We start from the raw sequence: 23,522 nt of genomic DNA, 5'->3' as shown, positions 1-23,522 counted from the left end.
AGAGGGCTCATCTTCACTTTCACTTTCCAACAATGTTGAGGATGGCTAATTGTCAGGCTCAAAAGGCCTCAAATTTGCCACCGATTGCCACCAATTTTTCAATCCTTGCATTAGTCAGCCTGCTGTGTGCTTTGGTGTGTGTGTTCCCAAACAAGGACCAGTTGTGCTCTGAGGCGGCTGATGTTGGTAGGATTTGGAGGATAATGGAGGCAACAGGGAAAAGAGCCTCAGTTCCACAAAGTCCCGTCCACCAGGTGGCTGATGAGATATGTTGGCACGGCTGCCATATTGCATCTCCATCCCAAATCCCTTGCTTGGATGTGTGCTTCGACAGACTGCCAAGAACCTTGCCCTCATCCAGGCCAAGGTGGTGAGACACGGAAGTGATGACACCATAGGCCTTGTTGATCTCTGCACCAGGCAGCGTGCTCTTGCCAGCATACTTGGGGTCTAACATGTATACTGCGGTAGGTATGAGCTTCAGGCAGAAGTCTTCACGCTTTTTGATGTATTTCAGAACTGCAGTTTCCTCTGCTTGGAGCAACAGTTAAGTTGGCAGGGCAGTACGTATTTCTCTTCTTACATCTGCAAGCAGAGTCTGAACATCAGACAGGATGGCATTGTCTCCCTGCAATGGCTACTGCTATAGGTTTCAGGAGATTCAGGCTGCTTACCTCTCTCTCCCAAAATACACCATCCAGGAGGATCCTCTTTATGGGGCTGTCCATATCAGCAGACTATGATATGGTCATTTCTTGGAGAGACTCCTTCCCCTCCAGGAGAATGTCAAACATGATGACAACACCACCACAACGGGTGTTGCTGGGCAGCTTCAATGTGGTGCTCTTATTCTTCTCACTTTGCTTGGTGACGTAGATTGCTGCTAAAACTTGATGACCCTTCACATACCTAAACATTTCCTTGGCTCTCTTATAGAGTGCATGCATTGTTTTCAATGCCATGATGTCCTTGAGGAGCAGATTCAATGCATGAACAGCACAGCCAGTGGGTGTGATGTGAGGGTAGGACTCCTCCACTTTAGACCAAGCAGCTTTCATATTCGCAGCATTGTCTGTCACCAGTGCAAATACCTTCTGTGGTCCAAGGTCATTGATGACAGCTAATCTGCAATGTAGAGACCGGTGTGTCTGTTGTCCCTTGTGTCTGTGCATCTTGTAGAATACTGGTTGAGGGGTGGAGATTATGTAGTTAATTATTCCTTGCCCACAAACATTCAATCACCCACCAACGATGATTGCAATACAGTTGAGCAAATGAGTAGATAAAGCATGTCTGGTTGGATGGTTGTATTCTGGGCAAAGAACATTCAGAAATCTCTTCCAATACATATTGCCTGTGAGGATCAGAGGTGAACCAGTTGCATACACAGCTCGAGCAAAACATTCATCAGCATTTCTCTGACTACGGTCCTCCATTGAGTCAAAAAAAGTCTGATTCCAGGAGGACCATGAGCTGTTGCTATCGATAAGGTGTCTGATTCATAATTTTCCACCTCGAATAGACATAGAGGGATTTTTGTCAGAGGTTGCTTGTTGTGAGTGCTGAGGGAACTTTATGCACTTGGCCAGATGATTCTGCATCTTTGTTGCATTCTTCACCTATGATTTGGCACAGTATTTTCAAATGTACACAGCTTTTCCTTCTACATTAGCTGCAGTGAAATGTCTCCACACATCAGATAGTGCCCGTGGCATTTTCCTGTAAAGATCAGAAAAAAATGTGTAAAAAAACAAATACAATTCCATGTACAGAGTTAGATTAAACATCTCCTTTGTATGATACATTTTTTGAAAATTAAACATTTATAGAAACAGGTGAATTAACACTCCTCAGTAGGAGGCTCAAGCAAGCTAAAACCCACATGGTCGCAAATACTAACTAGCAGAAATTGTTAACAAGTTTGAAATGATTTAAACACACTTTGCTGTAGGCTACTATTTACTAGTTAACAAAAAATATTATATGTCATATAAAATATATTCACCCCACCCAGAAAGCATGTAGTCCTTGGCTCTGACAGTGTAGTAGTGTGGGCTCAATAGCATCTCATTAGTGTGCAAGATCTTGAGAATCAGCTGTACATGTGATGGAAGTGTGCACTGCACCTGTAATGGAAGAATGCATTGTGCATGCAGAGGGTTGCAATTCCATTTAATTGGGGATAGTTTAACCAAAATATGCCGCAAGACCTAGAATCGCCTTGTGTGTATCCCACAAAGAAGCTTCACTGTTATAAGCTAACGTTTTTTGATGAATTGAAGCAAAATTACCCAAATTTACCACAAAGTTTCTGACCCTTTGCAACCCTAGTACTGAGTAAAGGGTCTGAATACTTATGTAAATGTGATATTTCCGTAAAAAAAAAAACACATTTGCAAAACTTTCAAAAAAACTGTTTTTGTTTTGTCCTTATGCGGTATTGTGTGTAGATTGATGAGAAGGGGAAAACAAGTTCATCAATTATAGAATAAGGCTGTAACGAAACAAAATGTGTAAATGGTCAAAAGGTCTAAACACTTTCCGAATGCACTGTATACCATCTGAAAAAAAACACTGTAACCTTCCCATGACCATCCACTTCTCTTGGTCCTCCAGCAACTACATAGTAGGCCTGAAATAGAGCAAAGAACTTGAGACAATGCTTACCAAGGTAACAATGTGCACTTCCTGCATTCCATCCATTGCCGCCTCAAGCAGAAAAAACCTTTACTCTTACCAGAATATAATTTTGAATAATTGAGATGTAGCGGAAGTCATCCAGGCCAGAGCAAAGAGAACTCTAGAGAACCAGAGACACAGGTTAGTGGAAAGCACATTTCAGTCAGGAGCTGCCAGAGCCATCCGTCAGTCAGGAGCTGCCAGAGCCGCCCGTCAGTCAGGAGCTGCTGGAATCGCCCGTCCGGTGCCCGTCCGGGTCCCCAGTCCGAGGTCGGCGCCGCTCCCAAGGTGCCACGTAAGTGGGCCGAGACTATGATGGAGTGGGGTCCACGTCCCGCGCCAGAGCCACCACCGCGGACAGACGCCCATCCCCTATAGGTTCAGGTTTTGCGGCCGGAGTCCGCACCTTTGGTGGGGGGGTACTGTCACGTTCTGACCTTAGTTCTTTCGTTATTTCTTTGTTTTAGTATGGTCAGGGCTTGAGTTGGGTGGGTAGTCTATGTTCTTTTTTCTATGTTGTGGTTTTGTGTTTGGCCTGGTATGGTTCTCAATCAGAGGCAGGTGTCGTTCGTTGTCTCTAATTGAGAATCATACTTAGGTAGCCTTTTCCCACCTGTGTGGGGTGGGTGATTGTTTTCTGTTATGTGTATGTCACCTTACAGAACTGTTTAGTTTCATTCTCCTTTGTTATTTTGTTTAGTGTTCTCTGTTTAATAAATATATGATGAACACTTACCACGCTGCGCTTTGGTCCTCACCTCACTCCAATGACGAGCGTTACACTTTTCACTTTTCCAAAAGTGTAAGAGATTCAGAGGCTGATAGTGCCTTGAACTCTGTGCTTCATATTCATGTGATGTGTTTACACTGTGATCCACCTTTGCATATACTGTACATTACGCTGAACTCTCACCTTAGTTCGGGTGCTTCATATGCAAAATCCAAAACCAATCGAGGATTACCAGGGTTTGAGCTAAAACTATTTGTGAGCTGAGCGTGAAACATTGGCACGGCTGGATTCATCTGGATTTATATGTCTTTATAAAACATGCAGTTATACTTAGGTTGTCTTATTAGTAGCTATGGGATAGTACTTACACCATAACCTGGCCTACAGGCCTGTAGTACTACGTAGTTAAAATATATTTTTTAACGTTTTTGATTTAAACCAATATCTAACAGAAGCTGCTTATGCGATTTTCCAGAGCCAGGTTTCATCTTCGTTTGAGAGCAGTATGAGATTGAAATATAACACCCCCGGCTATGAGAATGAGAGAATGCCTGATGCCTAATTCAAATCATACCTGCAGCTTTAGAAAGATTATCTGACACGGTGTAATCATAAAAAACAAACATTACACAGCAGTTGTTCAAGTTTCTGACTACCCCGATTGCTTCAGGGGTGTACACTATCTACAGACAAATCAACTCGTTTACATTCCCTTACAGGAATATGGGCAGGCCAGGGTCATATGATAAATACCGTTATAGGGGTACAAGCATATGCTCAATGTTCACTACACCAGGAAAAGGATCTAAGTCATGAAAGTTAATGATCCATAAAATCAAATCATACACAACAGCCAAGCATGTAATCTACAGAGGCAAGCTGAGAACATTACTGGAAGCCTGTTTGCTTATTCATGTCAAAATACCACATCAGAAAAATGGCAATGAATAACTGAGTGCTTTGTAGATCATGTACTGTACATGTCAGCATTACAAGAGAGGGAGTCAAGTAATGATTGATCATGGCATAGTAAAAGGAATGCATCACACCAGTATACCTAAACATTGAGATAACATTCTGCATCCCATCATCAAATTCCACCACAGCAATCAAAACATTCTGTCTTCCTCATCCAAGTTCGAGTGCATGGCTTAATGTTTCCTACTATCTCCAACAACCCCCCTCTGCACCTCAACACAGAAAGAATAACGTCGCATCAGCATGGAAACGACTCCAATGGCAGATGATGCATTGGATCATTTTCAGGTGGCCACCTTGCGCAAAGGAAAATAATGAAATGTTAAGCTTTAATAAAACATAAGGGGATGGGTGTATGAAAAATGTCTTCATCTGAGTGCAGACCATGGGGGAAAGGCCAAACAAGAATGAGAAATAAGTAATAACGGCAATAGCTTAATTAGCTTCTCCAAGGCTATTCTTCAGAGTGTGTTACTACAGACTGTCATTTCCACTCCTCCCATAAGAGGCTGGAAACTGGAGCCCAGGTAACCCCAAAATGACTGCTGTTTTACCTAGTTGGCTGTAGCCAGGTAACTGTCGAGGCAGCTTTAATTCTAGATTGTATTATAATAATGTATTCATGAAATACAGTCCAATAACTGTCTGAGACAATTTCGCTCAGTCTTCATATTGATCAAATCAAATCAAATCAAATCAAATTTATTTATATAGCCCTTCGTACATCAGCTGATATCTCAAAGTGCTGTACAGAAACCCAGCCTAAAACCCCAAACAGCAAACAATGCAGGTGTAAAAGCACGGTGGCTAGGAAAAACTCCCTAGAAAGGCCAAAACCTAGGAAGAAACCTAGAGAGGAACCGGGCTATGTGGGGTGGCCAGTCCTCTTCTGGCTGTGCCGGGTAGAGATTATAACAGAACATGACCAAGATGTTCAAATGTTCATAAATGACCAGCATGGTCGAATAATAATAAGGCAGAACAGTTGAAACTGGAGCAGCAGCACAGTCAGGTGGACTGGGGACAGCAAGGAGCCTTCATGTCAGGTAGTCCTGGGGCACGGTCCTAGGGCTCAGGTCAGTTGAAACTGGAGCAGGAGCATGGCCAGGTGGACTGGGGATAGCAAGGAGTCCTCATGTCAGGTAGTCCTGGGACATGGTCCTAGGGCTCAGGTCCTCCGAGAGAGAGAAAGAAAGAGAGAAGGAGAGAATTAGAGAACGCACACTTAGATTCACACAGGACACCGAATAGGACAGGAGAAGTACTCCAGATATAACAAACTGACCCCAGCCCCCGACACATAAACTACTGCAGCATAAATACTGGAGGCTGAGACAGGAGGGGTCAGGAGACACTGTGGCCCCATCCGAGGACACCCCGGACAGGGCCAAACAGGAAGGTTATAACCCCACCCACTTTGCCAAAGCACATCCCCCACACCACTAGAGGGATATCTTCAACCACCAACTTACCATCCTGAGACAAGGCCGAGTATAGCCCACAAAGATCTCCGCCACGGTACAACCCAAGGGGGCAACCCAGCCAGGCCGACCACAACAGTGAATCAACCCACCCAGGTGACGCACCCCCCCAGGGACGGCACGAGAGAGCCCCAGCAAGCCAGTGACTCAGCCCCGTAACAGGGTTAGAGGCAGAGAATCCCAGTGGAAAGAGGGGAACCGGCCAGGCAGAGACAGCAAGGGCGGTTCGTTGCTCCAGAGCCTTTCCGTTCACCTTCCCACTCCTGGGCCAGACTACACTCAATCATATGACCCACTGAAGAGATGAGTCTTCAGTAAAGACTTAAAGGTTGAGACCGAGTTTGCGTCTCTGACATGGGTAGGCAGACCGTTCCATAAAAATGGAGCTCTATAGGAGAAAGCCCTGCCTCCAGCTGTTTGCTTAGAAATTCTAGGGACAATTAGGAGGCCTGCGTCTTGTGACCGTAGCGTACGTGTAGGTATGTACGGCAGGACCAAATCAGAGAGGTAGGTAGGAGCAAGCCCATGTAATGCTTTGTAGGTTAGCAGTAAAATATTGCTGAGGGTTTTCTTTTCAGTTCTCCACGCTCCCCAGCTGCCTGGAAGCCTGGTTCACAGGTAACACCTCCGTTTCCCCCGTCATCATCTGCTACAGTACATGTTGTATGTGAAGGTATTCAGTAGAGAAGGGTGTGGTACCCTTATTATTGTATAGAACATGAAAGACTTGATGCGAAATATATAACGTCACCTAGCAAGCTGCCTGGAGGAAACTGTGGGGTCAGTCAATGTCAACCCTAACCTGGGTACCAGTCTGTGTCATATGCCACAGAGTACAAGCAGTGGAATGTTAGCTAGACAGACTGGTACCCAGGCTATGTCAACCCTCCAAGGCTCAGATTCACGATCTGTTACACTCAGTTACCCAAGGAGCTGTACAACGCATTGTTTCCTCCAGTCATAGGGGAACAGAGCGCCTCCGATGGGCCCTGAGGACTCACAACTAAACAGAGCACTGAGGAGGAGGAAGATGAGGAGGAAAGATAGGAAGTACCCAAGGGGCAGTCAGTCTTGAATGTGGTTCATGAGGGGAGAGAGGCAAAGAGGAGGCAAAAAGCTGGGGCTACACAATTCCCTTGCCAAGAAGCAACTTACCACAGTGCTTACCATTCATCATCACCATAGACTGCCATCTTATGCACATCAACTTCCATTTAAAAACTGAAAAAAGGCAGAAATGTTGTATGTGGTGGAAATAAAAACCTCTGATAGCACTGGGTGTGCTCTTTTTAAATCTAATGGCCTCCACCACAGCAGAAGGTGGGAAAGTAAGAGCAATGTGAGGCCGGGTGCCAACATTTGAAATTACAGCCATTGATCTCCTGCATTCCAGAATGTGTCCACTGTGTGTGAATGCATTATTGAGGAGGTGCAGCCTAACAGGTGGATGGCGGTGCGCTGCTCTGGCAGAATAAGGCTCTATAGTGGTTCTCTACAGGGTGGAAGGGAGGTGCTGAAGGAGGTGGTATGAAAGCAGTGAGCATATGTCTGTATATCTGTATGATATTAGCATATCCAATTCTATGCATGTTATGCCATGTTATGTCTGGCTCAATAAACTGCCTTCCAACAACACAGTCAATTCAAATGAGCCCATTATTATTGCATGCACTAGTGGGCCATAACTAACAGCATTATAAATTCAACAACTGTTGTAAGCGCTTTTCCTCTGTTAAGAGGAGTCAGGATGTTGGCAGGTTTAACTCGATCCACAGGATGCGTTGTATAGAACAGATGAATTATTATGGAGCAACACAGCACTTAAGTGAAGGTATTGTACGCCTGCAGGAAGGAAGGGATGGTGAGACACGGGAGGAGGTCAAGTGATGGAGGGAGGGAGGGATGGATGGATGCGTGTTTTGGGGATACCTGGAGCACAGAGGAATGGAGGAGGATGTGGATACTGTTCCGGTGTGTGAAACATATGGGCCAGTGATTTGTTTGTGTGGGCAGCAGAGAGATGAATATATAATGAGTGATAGGCTCCTGGACATTTAGCTATGCTGGAAAATTTAGTCAAGGTGTCCCAATGGGTACATTACATGTAGGTGTGGATAACAATAGTGTTATACATTTGAAATAGAATGGGCTGTGTTTACCCTATTAGCTAAAGAATATGACATTTCTGCAAGTAGCCTAATGTAAATTGGGTAAACAGTAATCAGACTTAGATATACCAATCAGCTTTTATGAATTGTTCAACCTATTAGATTAAATTGAGTCACCAAAATCAAATCAAAATTAAATAAAATTGTATTGGTCACATGGTTAGCAGATGTCAATACGAGTGTAGCGAAATGCTTGTGCTTCTAGTTTCCGTACAGTAATATCTAACAAGTAATCTAACAATTCATCAACAACTACCTTATACACACAATGTAAAGGGATTGTAGAAAAGGCCCATGGAGTTGGTGGAAGTATCCTTTAATTCATGGCCACTTGCTCAGCTGGGCCAGGGGCGCTTTAATTAGGTCAGGTGGAAATGTCCGACAGATCTCAACTCAACTCATTAAAATATACCACTTTATGGTTAAAGGAATTCCTGCCTCAGTCTCATCCATTCCTCTGTCACCTGACCTGTGACCACCTGTTCACCTTCACTGTCAGTCATCCTACCTATCCAGCTACCCACACAGATTCCACTAATCTTTCAGGGATGGAATAAGAACATGTACATATAAGGATGAGCGATGGCCGAGTGGCATAGGCAAGATGCAATAGATGGCTTGTCATTGCCAACAAAGGGTATATAACAAAGTATTGAGATAAACTTTTGTTATTGACCAAATACTTATTTTACACCATAATTTGCAAATAAATTCATTAAAAATCCTACAATGTGATTTTCTGGATTTTATTTTCTCATTTTGTCTGTCATAGTTGAAGTGTACCTATGATGACAATTACAGGCCTCTCTCATCTTTTTAAGTGGGAGAACTTGCACAATTGGTGGCTGACTAAATACTTTTTTGCCCCACTGTATATGTTTTATTATCACATACACCAGCTAGGTGCAGTGAAATGTATTGTTTTACAGGGTCAGCCATAGTAGTACGGCATCCCTGGACCAATTAGGGTTAAGTGCCTTGCTGAAAAAAACAATACTGCACTCAAAGTTTGAAAAACATTTGGCTTTGGTAAGAGGCATTAACGAGACTGTAAAATATTTACCTTGGCCTAGGGCTAGTTAACGGAAGAGGGTTAGAGATAGTTTTGACTTTTGCTTGAGCTCACGAGGCAGAGCAGAAGACATGATCTGTCTTCCAATCCATAAAAGCTTGGTGAAACATTTTACATCATCAACAACTGTAAATTGTGAATTCCAACCATTTCTTATGACAGCATTAGTTCACCCTTTCCAGGTTTACCCCTGACAGCCTGTTATGAAGCACTCAGCCATAAATGTAGTCGTCCATTCCATCTCTTGAATGCCCCAGAAGAGCTGAGAACAAAGAATTTTCCCTTGGCTTTTTTTTGGTGTCAGGAATCAGTGGACACAGATGTTATTTTTATTATGGCCCCCTAGCAAGCCTGACTCGCAGTCGGCGTTCCAATTCATCCCAAATGTGTTCGATGAGGTTGAGGTCAGGGGTCTGTGCGAGCCAGTCAAGTTCTTCCACACCAATCTCAACAAATAATTTCTGTATGGACCTCGCTTTGTGCACGAGGACATTGTGATGCTGGAACAGGAAAGGTCCTTCCCCAAACTGTTGCCACAAAGTTGAAAGCACAGAATCGTCTACAATGTCATTGTATGCTGCAGCATTAAGATTTCCCTCCAATGGAACTAAGGGCCCTAGCCCGAACCATGAAAAACAGACCCAGACCATTATTCCTCCTTCACCAAACTTTACAGTTGGCAATATGAATTCGGGCAGGTAGCGTTCTCCTGGCATCCATCAAATCCAGATTCGTCCGTCACACTGCCAGATGGTGAAGCGTGATTCATCACTCTAGAGAACTTGTTTTCACTGCTCCAGAGTCCAATGGAGGTGAGCTTTACACCACTCCAGGAGACGCTTAGCATTGTGCATGGTGATCTAAGACTTGTGTGCAGATGGAAATCCATTTCATGAAGTTCAGAGGCCGTATGGAACTCTGTACTGTTGCTACCGAGGACAGACGATCTTTACGAGCCCGAGCTTCAGCACTCGTGGTCCTGTTCTGTGAGCTTGTTTGGCCTACCATTTCGCAGCTAAGCTGTTGTTGCTCGTACTTAACTTTACAACAACAGCACTTACAGTTGACCGTGGAAGCTCTAACAGGGCAGAGATTTGATGAACTGACTTGTTGGAAAGGTGGCATTCTATGACGATGCCACATTGAAAGTCACAGAGCTCTTCAGTAAGGCCATTCTACTGCCAATGTTTGTCTATGGAGATTGCATGGCGGTGTGTTCAATTCTATACACTTGTCAGCAATGGGTTTGGCTGAAATAGCCAAATACACTAATTTTAAGTGTTGTCCACACACTTTTGTATATATAGTGTACCTCATGGTAAGACTATCTAAGATTGTCAGCTGATAGGAGGTGAAACGCTTTGGCATTAAGGTGCAGCCCTTACAGCATTCAAAGTAAGCACTAAACACGTATAGAACCTTCATTTCAATAACTTGGACTGGGATCATTGCTCAGGGAACAAGTTGCCTGTAGGCACAAATCTAGGATCACTTCCCCAATAAAATGTGTTAGTGGCATGAGTTTCCCTGGGGATAGAAGGTATAATTTGTGGAATTCAGTGAAGGTGTTGTAGGTTTAATCAGTCCTCCATGTCCTTCCATTACATACACTCATATTGTCCATTGTACTGTACACATTCTGCAGTTGCCTAAAGTAAATCCATTTTAATCTAAACTCCAATATGTTTTCATCACTTATTCAAGTTGTTTTCATTTGATTTTCAACACTGATATAATTAATAAAAGCTGAGTAGGCAACCAAAAAAGTAATATTGCTCTCCCTGAATAATTGAAATAGCAAAAGGCTAAGGGATAGATTAAGTCCTTTTTATGGACTGAATTATTGAGATGATTACAAATACTACATTCAAATACTGCAGACTGTGTTGACACTTTGCAGTATTGTTTTGCCCAGAGGGCAAAAACAGGCTGACACCCCATGGGTGCCTGAAGGCCTCACAGACAGACACCCCATGGGACATCATTCTGGGTATTACCACTGAGTCACTTACAAACCACCATGCCTGTGTGAGGGGGGCTTTTTTGCACATTTGTCACATTTAAATGTTTCAGATCATCAAACACATTAATATGACACAAAGAGAAGCCAATTAAACACAAAATGCAGTTAAGTGATGATTTTATTTATTAAGGGAAAAAAGCTATCCGAACCTTCATGGCCCTGTGTGAAAAAGTAAACCTAATAACTGGTTGTGCCACCCTCAGCAGCAACAACTGCAATCAAGCGTTTGCGATAACTGGCAATGAGTCTTTCACATCGCTGTGGAGGAATTTTGGCCCACTCTTCTTTGCAGAATTGTTTTAATTCAGCCACATTGGAAGGTTTTCGAGCATGAACCTCGTTTTTAAGGTCACGCCACAGCAACTCAATCGGATTCAAGTCCGGACTTTGACTAGGCCACTCCAAAACCTTAATTTTGTTTTTTTTAAGCCATTCAGAGGTGGACTTACTGGTGTGTTTTGGATCATTGACCTGCTGCATAACCCAAGTGCGCTTCAGCTTGAGGTCACGAACTGATGACTGAACATGCTCCTTCAGGATTTTTTGGTAGAGAGCAGAATTCATGTTTCCATGGTTCATGGTTCCACAGCAAGTTGTCCAGGTCCTGAAGCAGCAAAGCAGCCCCAGCCTATCACACTACCACCATATTTGACTGTTGGTATGATGTTCTTTTTCTGAAATGCTGTGTAACTTTTACCCCAGATGTAACGGGACGCACACCTTCCAAAATGTTCAACTTTTGTCTCGTCAGTCCACAGAATATTTCCCCAAAAGTCTTGGGGATCATCACGATGTTTTTTTGCCAAAAGTGAGATGAGCCTTTTATGTTATTGTTGGTCAGCAGTGGTTTTCGCCTTGGAACCCTGCCATGGATGCCATTTTTGCCCAGTCTCTTTCTTATAGTTGAGTCATGAACACTGACCTTAACTGGGGCAAGTGAGGCCTGCAGTTCTTTAGATGTTTTTGTGGGTTATTTTGTGATCTCTTGGATGAGACGTCTCTGCGCTCTTGGGATAATTTTGGCTGTCCGGCCACTCCTGGGAAGGTTCACCACTATTCCAAATGTTCTCCATTTGTGGATAATGGCTCTCACCGTGGTTCGCTGGAGTCCCAAAGATTTAGAAATGGCTTTGTAACCCTTTCCAGACTGATAGATGTCAATTACTTTGTTTCTCATCTGTTCCTGAATTTCTTTGGATCGCAGCATGATGTCTTGCTTTTTGAGATATTTTGGCCTACTTCACTTTGTAAGACAGATTCTATTTAAGTGAATTATTGATTCAACAGGTCTGGCAGTAATCAGGCCTGGGTGTGGCTAGTGAAATTGAACTCACCTTTACAAAAAATGTGATTAACCACAGTACATTCATGATTTAACAAGAACAAGGGGGGGCAATTACTTTTTTACATAGGGCCATGAAGGTTCGGGTAGCTTTTTCCCTTATTAAATAAAAGTATCACTTTAAAAACGGCATTTTGTGTTTACTTGGGTTTATCTTTGAGTAATATAAAAATGTGTTTGATGATCTGAAACATTTAAGTGTGACAAATGTGCAAAAGAATAAGAAATCAGGAAGGAGGTAAATACTTTTTCACAGCACTGTATATGGGGCTATCAATGTCACAGGTCACAGGGGAATCAGCCATGCTGTGGAGGGTCCCTGAACTTCCTTTCGATGTGAATTCAGTTCTGTTGGTTTTTCCTATATGCACAAAACGAACACAGCTGACTCTCCTGATACCCAGTAATGCCATTGCTGTTTGCCAATCCGCACATTTTAAATGAATAATACACGTTAAGAAATGACTAATTGTCGTCGTGAATGATTTAGCATCCGGGAGCCTTGAGTTTCATCTTTGAGCGTGAGGCCCCTTCCACCTTGACGTCGAGAGGCGATTAAACTGCGAGAGTGAGATTCCTCCCCTCCTCTCCGTAATGGGGTGAATCTGATCAGCGCAAACCACGCGCGCTATATAAACCGGGCGCGCGCCACGGACGGATTACAACAAAAAACTACAGCTCCGTGGTCCTGATATCACTCGCAACACATCACCGCTGCTCCTAAACCAAATGCAACACAACACACACGGCGAAATGCAGACCATTAAGAAGGCAATCTCTTGGAAACTTTTGATACTTTCTTACTTATTCGTGGAGGGTTCGTGCCAAGACTTTGGTGGTGGACAGACTCAATTTATTTGCACGTCGGTGCCCAAAGATATGGACATATGCACCGCTACCTTGCAAAACAGTATGCCTGGAGAGGATCTGAAGACCACCGTAATGCAGCTCCGGGAGACCGTCCTACAGCAGAAGGAGACCATTATGAACCAAAAAGAGACTATCAGAGAACTGACTTCCAAGTTAACTCGCTGTGAGGGCCAGAGTGCGCCCGAGCCCGGACCTGGGGGAAGGAGAAAAGAGACTGGGATCAAAAATACTATGGGGGATGTATCAAGGGGTCCCTCGGACACTTTGGCGCAATTATCGCAGACTTTACAGTCTCTAAAGCAGAGATTAGAAAATCTCGAGGTATGTGGGGAACCATAATCTTAACGAAATAATAGCCTTTATACATTTCACCAATCATTTTGGGTGAAAAACGACATGTTTACACTCTGGGCTAAATCACGTTGCACTGTCCTGTCCAACTCGCACTGCCGCCCTCGTACTTTGTTTATCACATTTACTTCCACCATGTAGGTTAATACTCTGCACTAATCGTGAAACTTAACAAGTCATGCTGAGGACAGACACCTTGCCGGAGACGAATTTAGTTGCTTGATGTAGGCTACCATGTTGCTAACAACACAGGGCAATAAACCTTAAAGAAGTTAATCTGGCATTAGTTTTGCAATGTCCCTTTGCATATGGGTTGTAATGTTTCTCAGTATTATTTAAACGTTTTCTTAACTAATCATTATTTCATTCCACAGCAATTCAGTCGGAACAACAACTCGGTCCAGGCGAACAGTCTGAAAGACCTGCTACAGAGTAAAATCGACGATTTGGAGAAGCAGGTGTTATCCCGCGTGAACAGTATAGAAGATGGCAAGCCTGGGCTGCGGAACGAGACGGAGCAGCGCGGTAGAGTGGAGTCGACTCTCACATCCCTGCACCAGAGAATCACCGACCTCGAGAAAGGTGCGAGCTCAAAAACGCGCCAAATACTTGGCCAGCATAGTTTAACTAATTAGTATCGCCGTTTAAAAAACAAAAACGAGCTATTCAAAAAAGACCTTTCAAATCCAACTGAAGTGGTGTTTATTACTAATGAATAGATTCATGTCAATATACGAAATCAATTGGTAATATTAAATGTAAATGTAAATGTAATATGGCTGGTGTCCATTGCAACGCAGGGGAGGGGATGGGATCCGGCGAATAGCTGCATTGCTTTGCATATCCAATTCCACAAAGATGTGTGGCTTAAGGTGATTTACTTTTCAAGGCATGCGTAAAAAAGGATGGTGAAACCATCTGTATTCAGCACTTTTCCCTTAATTCGTGCAGATCAAAATGTTTAAATTCTATTGAAACAGCCGTCTCCACTTGCACCACTAGCCGTTTGAGCAGAGCAAAGTTCGCCAGGACCCTATGGCGTAACGCTCCAGCTCCTTATAGCAGGCAACAAACATGTTTGTAAAGTTTCGCCGAGGGAGGGGTGAGGAGAGACCTGGACCGCTATTCCAACCCCTTTGCTCATGTGATGCCTAATCATGCCGCAGAAAAAAAACGTGGAACCACAAGAAACACGATTTTGTTGTATAACTACATTAATCAGTCAACCTTAAGCAGCAATCCGCTGCAAATCTCCTCTGCGCATTACGTGATGCTGCTCAGCGACATATTTTACAACCTTCAAAAGAATAAAACTCAAATCCTCACGTTCATCTTGACCTGACAATCACAGTTGGTTGTTAAAGACAGGACCAATGTCCAACAAATTGGTGTCACTCAGGTAGCCGATATAAAAGGCTCTATCTTTTATACAGTGCTTGACTTGGAGTGAAATATGTTTCTGTACTAATTTTGGGTGCTGGTACTGTTTATATTTAGGTTCAGGAGCGCCACAATATGTCTTAGCTAATATTCTATAAGAGGAACAGGAGCTCAAGCAGTAGAACATTTGAGGTGCCAGTACTCAGTACCGATGAGGTCCTGCCCAAGTCAAGCACTGCATCTATAGGCCTAGGCTAGCCCACAATAATTATTGTGACAGGTGACATCTTTAACCTTGTCCTCTGTTTTGTTTACAGGTCAGAAAGAAAACAGGCCTCTGGATAAATTCCAGTTGACATTCCCGTTGAGGACCAACTACATGTATGCCAAAGTGAAGAAGAGTCTCCCTGAGATGTACGCATTCACTGTCTGCATGTGGCTCAAATCCAATGCATCCCCAGGGGTGGGCACGCCGTTCTCCTACGCAGTGCCAGGGCAGGCCAACGAGCTGGTGCTGATTGAGTGGGGGAATAATCCTATGGAGATACTCATCAATGACAAGGTATACTCACATATTATTTTACATGATGCATATATCACCAACAGAATACAAAATATTATTTGAAAGCAGAGTATTGCATTGAAACTATTCTTAATGTATGTTCATGCTGATTGGAGCATGAAGGCCTGCACTGCATACTACAAAGAAATATCATTTTTGAATTAGACCACACTGACTAAAAAGCCTCAAGCTTTTTAATAAGTATGCAAGGTTTTTTATTTTAGTTTGCTGCAGTGATAAAAATGTAAAAAACTCCACCCATGCATATACTAAAATAAAATACTGAAATCCATTCCAGGTAGCTAAATTACCATTCATTATCAACGACGGGAAGTGGCATCACATCTGTGTCACATGGACAACTCGAGATGGAGTATGGGAGGCTTTCCAAGATGGAGTCATGAGGGGCAGTGGAGAAAACCTTGCTCCATACCATCCAATCAAACCACAAGGTGTTCTGATATTGGGACAAGAACAGGTATGTCCATTACAATTTTAATAGTCCGTTTTTAATCAATACACTTTGGTTCCTTAGGTCATAATATCAAAAGGGACATGGCCTATAGCATAAACATCAGTCAGACCTTGAGAGAGGAACAGGCTTATGTATCAATTAAAAAACCGAGCCGCTAACTCGCAGGTTCCATAATAAGATGGAGGAATTATCCCGTTTAGGCATGAATTTGGATCAATTATCAAATAAAATCAATAAAATAAAATCCTTCCCCAGATCTGTGCTTAGACACAAACCTGTCTCGGAGCTCTACGGACAATTCCTTCAACCTTTATGTTTTATATTTTAATACATTGGCAAACAATTCTAAAAACCTGTTTTCGCTTTGTCATTATAGGGCATTGTGTGTAGATTGACAGAAAAATCTATAATTTAATCAATTTTAGAATAAGGCTGTAACGTAACAAAATATGGAAAAAGTCAAGGGGTCTGAATGCTTTCCGAATTCACTGTATGTACATATACAGTAGGTAGGGATAAAGTGACCAGACAACAAGATGGATAATAAACAGTAGCAGCAGCATATGTGATGAGTCAAAAGAGTTACTGCAAAAAGGGTCAATGCAGGTAGTTAAATAGTGAACCAATAGCTCCCAGGACTAACTATTTAGTGAACCAATAGCTTGTAGTAAGCTGTTCAGGGTCATGTTGGTTACAGACTTGGTGCATTGGTAGCGCCTGCCATGCGGTACCAGAGAGAACAGTCTATGACTTGGGTCTTTGACAATTTTTAGGGCCTTTCTCTGACACAGTCTGGTATAGAGGTCCTGGATGGCAGGGAGCTCAGCCCCAGTGATGTACTGGGCCATGCGCACTACTCTCTGTAGCGCCTTGTGGTCAGATGCCAGCAGTTGCCATACCTGTGATGCAGCCAGTCAAGATGCTCTCAATGGTGTAGCTGTAGAACCTTTTGAAGATCTGAAGGCCCATGCAAATCTTTTCAACCTCCTGAGGGGAAGAGGAATTGTCGTTCCCTCTTCACGACTTTGTTGGTGTGTGTGGACCATGATAATTCCTTAGTGATGAGGACACAGAGGAACTTGAAGCTCTCAAGCTGATCCACTACAGCCCTGTTTATGTGGATGGAGGCATGCTCAGCCCTCCGTTTCCTGTACCCACAATCAGCTCCTTTGTCTTGCTGATGTTGAGAGAGAGGATGTTGTCCTGGCACTGCATTGCCCCTAAGGTGCAATGTTGAGGGTCAGAGTGGTGGATCTCTTGTTCCCTACCCTTACCACCTGGGGGCAGCCCTTCAGGAAGTACAGGATCCAGTTGCATAGAGAGGTGTTTAGTCCAAGGGTCCTTAGTTTAGTGATGAGCTTGTTAGGCACATTGGTGTTGAATGCTGAGCTGTAGTCAATGAACAGCATTCTCACGTAGGTTTTATTTTTGTCCAGATGGGACAAAAGGAGTGCAATAAGATTGCATAATCTGTGGATCTATTGGGGCGGTATGCCAATTGGAGTGGGTCCAGGGTGTCTGGGATGATGGTGTTGATTTCAGCCATGACCAGCCTTTCAAAGCATTTCATGGCTACAGATGTGAGTGCTATGGGGCGATAGTCATTTAGACGGGCGACCTTCGCATTCTTGGGCACAGGCACTATGGTGGTCTGCTTGAAACATGTTGGTATTACAGACTGGGTCAGGGAGAGATTGAACATGTCAGTGAAGACACTTGCAAGCTGGTCCACGCATGCTCTGAGTACACACCCTGGTAATTAGTCTGGCCCTGCTGCCTTTTGAATGTTAACCTGTTTAAAGGTCTTACCCACATCGGCTACGGAGAGCGTGAACACACAGTCGTCTGGAACAGCACGTGCTCTCATGCATGGTTCAGTGTTACAAGGCTTGACGCAAGCATAGAAAGTATTTAGCTCGTCTTGTAGGCTCGCATTACTGGACAGCTTGCGGCTGGGTTTCCTTTTGTAATCCGTGATAATTTGCAAGCCCTGCCACATCCGACGAGCGTCAGAGCCGGTGTAGTAGGATTCGATATTGGTCCTGTATTGAAGCTTTGCCTGTTTGATGGTTCGTCGGAGGGCATAGCAGGATTTCTTATAAGCGTCCGGAATAGTGTTCTGTTCCCAAAAAGCGGCAGCTCAAGCCACTGGGAGTGTGAGAAATGATCATTTTTACTCATGAAACCAAAATAGTCTCTGGGCAATTCGTATTATTCTGTAGGTAAATCTGTGACACTCCATTTAGTAGGATATATTACATCATGTACGTTACATTATGAATGGAATAGCGATTGTACAATATCATAGGAATTATAGGATGTATAGTATCATATTGTACGTCTTACCCGGCTGTACAATAGCATATGAACTGAATGAAGTATATTATACTACACTTTGGGGGACGTATACTATTATACGTCTTTCTCTGGGACCAGGTTGCTTATTGCGCCATAACAACAAAGGAGAATTATGGGGAGAATTTATGTTGGCGGTTAGGGGAACTAACAACAATGTTAGGATAACTTTTGTAAAAGGTTAGGAGAACTAAAATTACACTGGTTAGTGGAATTTACATAGCAGGTTAGGTGAAGTTTCAAAAAAAAGTTAGGGGAAGAGTAAGTTAAAATGCTACAGTTGTCCCCTACGCGACATGATCACACAACCTTTGGATTGCTAGACAGTTGCAGGTTACTCCCATCCATCCTCCCCAACCAATCTCCCTTTCTAGCTAAAGTAACTACACCACTACTAGGTATCATATGTCTTGGAGGTGCTCAGAAATACGTAAAGTATGAGGCATAGCTGACGAAACAGGGCAACCCCAATTCTGATTTATCAGCTCACACTGCAATGGCAAAATGAAAAGCCGTTTGCATGGTAACGTGATTCATTAGTCAAAACAATAATCTGGATAAATGAAAAAGTCTACTAATTTGATATATGGGTTATCCTTGGTTTCCTCTAACAAGCTACATGGATGGAAGCATGGATACATTATTTAGTGCACAAATTAACTCCAAAGGTTAACTTGAAATAATTGTTTTCCTTTGTGTTAGCACAATATCCATCTTCATTAATTCAATATTATTTTCCACAGGATACACTTGGAGGGGGCTTTGATGCTACACAAGCTTTTGTTGGAGACCTGGCGAATTTTCATATCTGGGACCGGAAGTTGTCTATTGGAGAGATATACAACCTGGCAACTTGCAGCAGCAAAGCGCAGATAGGCAACGTGTTTTCGTGGTTGGAGAGCAGCATTGATATTTACGGAGGAGCCTCCAAGTGGACATTTGAGGCTTGTCGTCAACTGAACTGAACTGCAGGGAAAAGTGAAAAGCCAATGAGAAATGCTTGTGTTAAAGCCTCTGTTGATAATACGTCTGATTTGATAGATAAAGAAGCATTTATTTCAGTAAATGACATCTGGATTTGTTATAGATATTGAGTACTTTATGTGTGGACACTTACTAGATTTCTACCTGTCTAAAATAAGACTCTTGTGACCTTCTTGTTCATCTTGGATATTTCAGTTGGATAGTTTTGGCATCTGGTTGGATGCTTCAAAGCGCTTCGTTCAACTGGCCGGTTTGTTATCTCATGGTCTTCAGAGCAATTGACACATACAGGCCAGCATATCACCACAACGCAGTGCAGATGCAGACAGCACTCCCCGACAAAGGACCACTTAGAACGTCCACCATAAGTAGAATTGGTGACCATGTAGTTGTCCCCAACGAGGAAATCAGGGAGGGGACTGGGCATATGTCTCCGTCCGTTAGTACATTAGTGCGTTCGTACATTAGTCACGCGTGACATCTCAGACAGCACTGGCCCGGTTGTGACAAAACTTGAATGATGCGTCTTGCGTTAGATATCTGGCATTTACAAAATTACACTGATTGGCCAGATGATGGAGCTATAACAAGAGATGTTAAATATTTCAAATACAAACGTTGAAAGGTCACATCCATTACCCCGTTTGACGTAAAGTCATGAAATTCGCTGCATATGTCCCTCTGCTAAAAAATAAACAAATTTGCCGCAGGGACCAATAAGCTTCACCATTCTGGATTTCCGTTATTTAGAATTTTGTGAAAAACACTTAAAACACTACTCTTCTGGCACCGAATGAACAATCTGCATGAAACTTGATATTTGGCATCTATGACAATATTTTCCAGACCCACAAGATATCTCAGACACCACTGGCCCGATTTTGTGTGAATGATGCCTCTTGCCATAGAGATCCAACATTCACAAAATTACACTGATTGGCCCAGGGGGGGATGCTATAGTAATCAACTATGTACGTTAGTCACACATGATATCTCAGACACCACTGGCCCGGTTTTAACGAAACTTGGGTGAATGATGCGTCTTGCCATAGAAATCAGTCTTTTGCTAAATTATACTGATTGGCCCAAGGGGGGTGCTGCATCATTTGTGGGTGACGACATGCTTACTGTTGCCTTGTTTTTATTGGCACTGGGGACACGCATTTCAACCAATCACACGATTTTGTTCATATTCCCACTGCCTGGGATTTTCACTGTGAACGACGGGTAGACTTGAAAAGGAATGTATACTTAAACGGTTATGAAACAGGCACAGCTTTCTGCTCTATCGCTATCGTTTCTCGATCACCACCTGCTTGACGCAATTTTGTGTAAAGAATCTTTTTTTGCCAACATACAAGCCTGGGTGCCTTGGGATGTTGAAATAACTCAGCACATTCATTATGATTTGCAAAGTATTTTGTGTCGTATTTATTTTCCTGTAGGCCTACAACGAGATTTATTTCCAAAAGAGATGTTTATTATCATAACACATTGCATTGGATAATAACATGATTATTGTACTTAAAAGCAATTCATTGAGGTGTTTGTACTTTAATGGGAATGTTATCTGTACAGTAACAGCATGACTTAACTAATTGCTGCAGCAGCATCAACAAAATCTGCTTTTACTATCCTCCTTTTGGTTTGAGATTTTATACTGTATTGTTATATGCTCAAAGCATGGCAACACTGAAATATGAAAAAGTTCTAATTTTTTAAATAAAATTGTGATACCTGAATCTATCCCTGTGTGAGTGTGACATTACTGTCACAGAGTAACCCATGCATATCACAGGCCTACACATGTTTTTGAAAGCATATGAGAGTCCTCTTACATTTCTCTATGGTCTCAACTAACATTGTGAAACCTATTGTCAAGAATCAATGACAGGTTCAGAGACCTCCTCCACTCCCTTTATTTCTTCTTACTAGATATGCACAGACTGAGAGGCATTGAGAGACCTGGGTTTCAGTATGTGGCATCAGTGGATGAACCGGGTCGGTGGTGTAACATCACTACTGCTCTCTTCTTATGGGAACCCTAAAAGTTGAACCCTAAACGTTGTGGCCAGGACTCGGAGAGGATAGAGAAGGTCAACACTATCTGCCTCCTCCTTAAAAGAAAAGCTAGTCCTCATTACCACTGGATAAATCTCCCGGCCACCGCGACCCAGACAACATCTCAAGGTGCATTCCATTGCCACCAAGGTCGAGGGGTACCTGGGAAATATTCTGTCCTGACATAAAAATACAGACACACACGTAAGAACACACACCCACCAGTATTCCCGAAGCTTGATGTCTATTAGCAATAGCTTTGAGTCGACGACAGGTAGAGAGGAGTGTAACTGAGATACGCAGACAGCATGCCCATTTCCCTACATACATTCCTTACATACAAACACTTGACTGACGTATGAATAACGTCCAATTACAGTAAAGCATGACAGCAGGTGTTCAGCAACATACCAAAGTGTAGAATAAAGGGGTCCACTCTATCAAAATAGCACTTGGTTGTTACACTTTGCATGAGAGAGAGTGAAAAACTACAGGCAAAACATTAAAAAACGGATATATCTACAAACAAGGGCCCTTGTTATAATAGCTTTTTTTAAAACTAGGCAAGTCAGTTAGGGAACAAATTCTTATTTACAATTACGGCCTAGGAACAGTGGGTTAACGGCCTTGTTCAGGGGCAGAACGACATTTGTCTTACCTTGTCAGGTCGTGAATTCGATCTAGCAACCTTTCAGTTACTGGCCCAATGCTCTAACCACTAGGCTACCTGCCGCCCCATTGCAATGCATCCTGTATCCCATATACACTCACAGAAATACCATGTAAAACCGCTAGTATATGGTTCCATTGGCAGGGCTTGACCTATAGCTAGTAGGGTTCATGAACTCAGTAATGAGGCCAGGTCGATAATTCATGGTAAAACCACCTCAGTTGAGTGGTGGGTTTCCCATGATCCACCTCTGGGACATGGAACACATCTGAAGTCTTTTCCCCAGGTGCCATCCTGCTGTGGCCTATACATATCCCATAGCCATTACCACCTGCTGTTTTGGACACAGATGGAGTTGGGTTACAGAGATAATTCCTACTGTGGTGGAGAACAGCAAACAGGTTATCTATCCCCTGAGTGACCTCAGCCTCTGCGTGGCCCCTGGAGCACAGGCCAGAAATAGACCAGAGATATAATAGGTCAACCTTGTCTTCACCTCTGGACCATGTGTGTCTGGTCCGGATCAGGCTTTTTTTTGGTCTGACCCAAATCCTGGCCCAGATGTTTTGAGGTGTATTTTTATCCTAGCTGGACAGGAGGGACTCTGGTCAGTACTACGTGGCCAATAGCACTACTATTCTGATGTAAGGTTCCTATCAGGGTCATCTCCTCCACATCTGTTTGTCCTTATTATATCATGGTCTGAAATCTAACAACCAAGTCCAGTCTTTCACCATATTCAGAGACACCTATTCTCTCTCCCTTGGCATGATGCAGTAGGAGCAGTACGAATAACACTGGGGCAGTAATGAACAGGTAAAGGCTGGTAGCTGGAGGCTCCTGGATAACAAGCTCACAGTACTGCACTGGGAACCCAATATCTTACTACAGGTGTATTTTAGCATCTCATTGCTTGAACTTCAATCCACAACTCGAAGGTAACTGACTCTCAACAGACAGTCAACAAACCAGTAATATCTACCGCACTCCACACAACATTACTACATATTCAACTATATTGTACATTATAAACTGGGTGGTTCGAGCCCTGAATGCTGATTGGCTGACAGCTGTGGTATATCAGACCGTATACTACGGGTATGACAAAACATTTATTTTTACTGCTCTAGTTACATTCGTAACCAGTTTATAATAGCAATAAGGCACCTCAGGGGTTTGTGATATATGGCCAATATACCATTGCTAAGGGTCTAGGCATTGTGTCTTGCCTAAGAACAGCCCTTAGCTGTGGTATATTGGCCATATACCTACCCCCACATGCCTTATTGCTTAAATATACCCTGTCCCTGTCCCTGACCCTTTGACTCACACTCCACACAA

General features: G+C 43.1%; 1 protein-coding gene across 1 annotated transcript; it reads left to right on the top strand.

The window, feature by feature from the left end:
• The first annotated feature begins 13,128 nt into the window (after positions 1-13,128).
• Positions 13,129-21,196, top strand: LOC118365590 (neuronal pentraxin-1-like). The gene is made up of 5 exons (XM_035747926.2): positions 13,129-13,664; positions 14,069-14,276; positions 15,392-15,636; positions 15,935-16,114; positions 19,210-21,196. Exons 1-5 carry the CDS (start codon positions 13,203-13,205, stop codon positions 19,429-19,431), a joined length of 1,317 nt encoding a protein of 438 aa, XP_035603819.1. The 5' UTR covers positions 13,129-13,202; the 3' UTR covers positions 19,432-21,196.
• The last annotated feature ends 2,326 nt before the right edge of the window (positions 21,197-23,522 follow it).

This window comes from Oncorhynchus keta, chromosome 32 (assembly GCF_023373465.1).
Source record: "Oncorhynchus keta strain PuntledgeMale-10-30-2019 chromosome 32, Oket_V2, whole genome shotgun sequence".
Classification (NCBI taxonomy): Eukaryota; Metazoa; Chordata; class Actinopteri; order Salmoniformes; family Salmonidae; genus Oncorhynchus; species Oncorhynchus keta.
This window is presented reverse-complemented; position numbering and strand designations above follow the sequence as displayed.

Bases quoted from the DNA above. Each gene is read 5' to 3' on its own strand.
- LOC118365590 (XM_035747926.2), top strand. From the start codon at position 13,203: ATGCAACACAACACACACGGCGAAATGCAGACCATTAAGAAGGCAATC. The intron at 14,277-15,391 runs GTGCGAGCTCAA...TTTTGTTTACAG, and splicing joins AATCACCGACCTCGAGAAAG to GTCAGAAAGAAAACAGGCCT. The intron at 15,637-15,934 runs GTATACTCACAT...AATCCATTCCAG, and splicing joins AGATACTCATCAATGACAAG to GTAGCTAAATTACCATTCAT.